General features: G+C 34.7%; 1 protein-coding gene across 1 annotated transcript; it reads left to right on the forward strand.

The window, feature by feature from the left end:
* Positions 1–2,354: 2,354 nt before the first annotated feature.
* LOC104902924 (L-type lectin-domain containing receptor kinase IX.1-like) lies at positions 2,355–4,473 on the forward strand. Its single transcript, XM_048636572.2, has one exon. It carries the CDS (start codon positions 2,478–2,480, stop codon positions 4,470–4,472), a length of 1,995 nt encoding a protein of 664 aa, XP_048492529.1. The 5' UTR covers positions 2,355–2,477; the 3' UTR covers position 4,473.
* Positions 4,474–5,528: the final 1,055 nt, after the last annotated feature.

The raw sequence follows: 5,528 nt of genomic DNA on the forward strand, positions 1-5,528 counted from the left end.
AATTTCACCGTTGACACAAGGAAGGCTAGCTTGGACCTCACCACATTGGCCTACACATTCTTCCCAGCTAATATTGTAGTTCTTCTTGAACTCCTTACACCATTTGAAAAGATGGTATCTTATGTGACGGCACCTTTGCGCAATTCTGAACATCGGAGATCCATTAACTTGAGTGTGCCATTGCTCCGATATGATATCCGAGATTTCTTTGAACTCCAGGCACCATGCTTCCATTTTAATGGGTGATCTTCTTCATTCTTGAGGTGGGGAAGTGAGAAGAAGAATGGGACTATGATCGGATATTAGGATAGGGAGATTTATTAGTTTAGCTTCTGGATTATTCTGAATCCAATTTTCTGATGCGTACGCTCTATCCAGCCGCTCATATATTCTATCTTCTGCTGACCTATTGTTGCACCAATAATACCTAAATGTTATTAGTTATTAATTTATTCGTAATAGTTAAATAATATGAAGTAATAATTACGCTACTAGGATTGTTGTATTTTCATGCCTTCAAAATTATGCACATGCGTTCAATCACAAAAATTCTACATAAGTATATGTGCAAAAGGTGGATTAGATATGTAATGAGGAAAGTGTGGAAAAGAGAAATGAATAGATAAACGAATGTAACCCCATTGCGATATGAAACCGCGAGAAAATTAGTTCTACAATCTCATTCTCAAAAGTCAGATAATGAAGATGCAAGAAAGGCACTTCAAGAAGTCTACGAAAATACTATTGCAATTATAAACAAAGTCTTAACTACAAAACCAGTCGTAGAAGAACGATGCTCATCAATGCAAGTACAACTACATTGGTTATTTTATACCCGTATGGTTCAAAAACAAAGAGAGGAAGTGCAAGAAAGAAATGCCATTTTGAGAAGACTAAAAAAATAACTTAACCAAACTGAAATTGGTACAATAATTGCTCCAAATGCTAGGTTGTTTTAAGTTATTTTTTCAGGTTGTCTTTTGTATTTGACATTTTAGATTTGTAAAAAAGTTGCTTCTTCGTGTTTATTAGAAACCAAAATAATGCTCAATTAATCTTAACTAATTATAGAACAACACTAACTAATGTATTGAATATGTTAACTAAAAAACAATGGAAGTCTACATAAAGATTACCAGCTTTAAACTATTGTGCTAAAATACTAAAACTGATTCGCCAAAAATAATAACTAATTCGCCAAAATATTATCGTGAGAATTTGTGAGACGCGGTCCGTTTTCTAAAAATATATATCACTTTGGCTGGTCAGGCCTCAAAACGTGAGACCGTCTTTTTTAAAACTCTATGTTCGAAAAAGATGAATTTTTTATAAAAGGAATTTTTTAAATAAAACTAGTTAATATAATTAATTGACTCTATTAATTAAAATGGGCTAGAAAAAAGTTTTAACCATTGGCTTTTTTAGAAACTATTTTTAAAAGGTTTTCATAGATGGGCTTTTATAAACCTTATTTTAAAATGTTTTGAAAACCGGACTTAGTAAAACTTTTTATAATAAAAATTCCCGGAATGGGTTAATAAAAAGGTTAGAAGACGGGCTGGACTTAAAATATTTCATTTTAGGTTTGTTCTTCATTCTATCCTTGATCTGGACCAATTAGAGCGAGATATTCGTTATCACATGGTGCTAAATGAAAAGACACAATTATGTGTCTACAAATGTAATGATCAATGATGCTATCGTGCAACATAATTTTTTTTACCTAAGACATAATGTCCAAACACTAAGATCAAATGAACTTGATGTTTTTTTGTTTGCCCAATTCACTCATGTTTAAATTTCGATTATATTACCAAAATTTTATGTTCTTTTAAATTCTTCAAACTGATCATTTCAAACAACATTTTGCTTTAAGTGAAACAAATCGCGACTTTTTCGAATTTCAGTCACCTGATTTTGAAAAGGTAAAAATCTAAACTTATTATTTCTATCATTTTAACCATTTGAAAATTTATTTTAGGCCCCCCTAAACACTAGTAATCACTTGAGCACCTAAAAAATATTAGCATATTATCACTTAAGGTAACTAATATAATAAACATAGCATAAATTATATAAAGGACAGGTGATTCTTCTATTTTCTACCTGTGTTCCTTATAACACAAATTATGGATTATTTATGGCTAAAAATAAGTAGATTGATGGGGATGTGCTCAGCTCAGCATGTTCTATTAGTATATACAAAGTTGAGTCAAGAAAGGAACGCTATAGTTTATGTGCTCCATTGATTATTGTATTTGAAATTCTCCTTAGTCTACGCGTAAAAGACCGTTAGCATCTCAACTCATGTCTTCATACGTTCATTCCTTGTTTTCCTCCCTATACATGTTAAACTTAATTAAGCCAACAACTTGAGTGTGATTACCTCTTTGCTTAGCTGCCTGAAGTTATTATCCATGTTGATGTTGAAACACTTTGCTCCATTCTGTGGAATTGTGTAATTCTCCTCGATTTATATGTATTTTCCAGAACATATGGAGAATATTTGCAGATTTTCTATCACAATCTTATCATCCCTGCTTATATTTATTCCTCTTCTTCCAGTGGCTCTCTCTTTTTCATTCGAGTTCCCGCAGTTTGATCAAAACTGTTCCAAAATATCTCTCTATGGAGATGCTACATGTTCCAACGGAACAGTGGATTTTAACAGTATTGAATACTCTCTCCGTGTTGGTCTGATCACCTATGATGAGAAGGTGCGCCTTTGGGATAAAAATTCGGGAAATGTTTCAGATTTTTCAACTCATTTCTCTTTTGTGATTGACACCTTAAATAATAGGACACCAGGTTCTTATGGTCACGGGCTAGCATTCTTCATTGCTCCTGTTGGTTTTCGAAGTCCACCTAACTCAGCTGCTGTCTATCTTGGTCTTTTTAATGATACGACATATAACTCCTCTAGTAACCAAATGATTGTGGTTGAGTTTGATTCGTTTCCAAATTATTATTACTGGGATCCTTCATTTGAACATGTTGGTATCAACATCAACACCATTACTTCCTCGAATTATACGCGTTGGAATGCTAGTAAGCATAGTGGTAATGTCGGCGATGTTTGGATCGATTACAATACCACTACTAAGAATTTGAGCGTGTTTTGGTCATACCGGAATGAGCCTGATTCTAGAGCAAATTCTAGTGTTGTTTTGCCAATTGATCTACCTCAAGTCATCCCTGAATGGGTTAGCATTGGTTTTTCAGCTTCAACTGGAAGAGTTATCGAGCAACATACTCTTCATTCATGGGAGTTTTATTCTAGCTTGGAGGTAACCGATGAGCTGGATGGTACTCATAATATTCACAAGAAGAAACGACTCGAAGATTGGGTGAGTTGGATTGTGCCATTATGTGCTTTCATTTTCTTACTAGGGGGAATAGCAATCTTCTTTCTATATCGAAAGAGGAAGCAGATGAAAAAGAAAAAAGAAGAGGAAAACTTGTTCAATGATGAAGTTGAGAGAGGGGTTGGGCCTAGAAGATTTTCTTATTCACAACTTGATTCAGCTACAAACAATTTCTCAAGTGAACAAAAAGTTGGTCAAGGAGGGTTTGGAGGCGTTTACAAAGGTTATCTTAGTGATCTAGATATATCAATTGCTGTTAAAAGATTTTTGAGAGGGTCTAAACAAGGAAAAACGGAGTATATCACTGAGGTTAGGATTATTAGCAGGTTGAGACATCGAAATCTAGTGCAACTTATTGGTTGGTGCCATGATAAAGGTGAATTTTTACTTGTGTATGAGTTCATGCCAAATGGTAGCTTGGATGCTCACCTATTTGGTAAGAAGGCTCCGCTTTCATGGCCTACTAGGTACAAAATAGCTCTTGAATTAGCTTCGGGACTGCTCTATTTGCACGAGGAATGGCATCAATGTGTAGTTCATCGCGACATCAAGTCTAGCAATATAATGCTAGATTCTAATTTCGATGTCAAGCTTGGGGACTTTGGTCTAGCCACACTAATGGACCATGGGCATAGTACCACCACACGAACTCTTGCTGGAACATACGGGTATATGGCCCCCGAGTACATTGCCACGAGAAAGGCTAGTAAAGGAACAGATGTATATAGTTTTGGTGTAGTCGTTTTGGAGATTGCTACCGGAAAGAGATCAAGAAATCTCATAGATGGCGAAAATCAAAACGGCTTAGTACAGTGGGTGTGGGACCTCTATGGAAATGGTGAGCTATTTTCAGTGATAGATAAAAGGCTTGCGATGGATTTTAATGCTAAAGAGATGGAGTGTTTATTGCTTGTTGGTTTGTGGTGTGTGCATCCTAAATTTAATATGAGGCCATCAATAAAGCAAGCAATTCAAGTTCTTAACTTTGAAGCGGCTTTGCCGAGTATTTCACGTAAGAGGCCTACTCAAATGACTTACGAGTCTACTCCTTCAAGTAGCTCCAATGGCCCTTCGTTGATTATTACAAGCCTTGATATTGATCGTTAAATCTATCTCATTAACGCCGTCAGTAATATATGTAGTCATAACATTTTGAATGGTAGTGTTCGCCTGTTCGGAGTATAACATGCACTTAATATTTCAATGCATCAAATATTTATACTTTAAATTGTTCATTTTTATGTTTTTCTAGTATTTTTCATATTTGGATTTCCCTTTTGTTTGGAAGGAGGGGACCATATTATCAATTTTGGGCTTATCATTATCAATTACTTGTTTTTTTTCATATGGGTATTTTCTATGCTCTAGGCCCATTTGTTGCAATGTCGGCTTCTAATGAAGTCAAAAGGGCTTTTTAATTACTTGTTAGCTGCTGGAATATTGGTGAAGAGTAGCAAACACGCGCCCTTATAAACATTGGCCATAATTTTAGATGAGAAGTTGTAGTTTGGTTATCAATTATTAATTTATTGAAAAGTATATGTGATAGGAGTTTTTTTAATCCATATGAGCCACGAAGGCAATACAAAGGAGAGGGGGATTCGAACATGTGACATATCGTTCATAGCACCTCAATATTAACCACTAGACCAAGACATCCTTGGTATGTGATAGAAGTTAGTAGTTAGTAAAAGTAGTATTATTTTATTTTAAGGAGAGAAAACATGGGTCATGGTTAGAGTTGGTAGGTAATAAGAGTGATATTATTTTATTTGGAGGAGAGAGAGTATGGGCCAAAGTTAAAAGGTATAATGATTAAAATAATAGTGGGTCATATCCCAAAATAGAAGTGTAAAGAGTATTTTGGGACAGATAAAAAAGGAAAGTGTAAAGAGTATTCTGGGATGGAGGGAGTAATTTCTAGTTAGTTTAGATAAGTTTCAATTAGTTCAGTTCAACAAAATAAAGTTTAAACATACTCATAAAATAAGTTCAGATAATTCTTAATAAGTTCAGATAAGTTCGAATAAGTTCAGATGAGCAAAAATAAACTGAAAGTGGCTAGAGGCAAAAACAAAGAAATAGGTTTTTTCTTGTTGATCATATCCGGTTTTGCCCAAAAAAATAGATAGTGCACACACTTGCACCATACAAAAAGTGCGC

This window comes from Beta vulgaris, chromosome 9 (assembly GCF_026745355.1).
Source record: "Beta vulgaris subsp. vulgaris cultivar EL10 chromosome 9, EL10.2, whole genome shotgun sequence".
NCBI lineage: Eukaryota > Viridiplantae > Streptophyta > Magnoliopsida > Caryophyllales > Amaranthaceae > Beta > Beta vulgaris.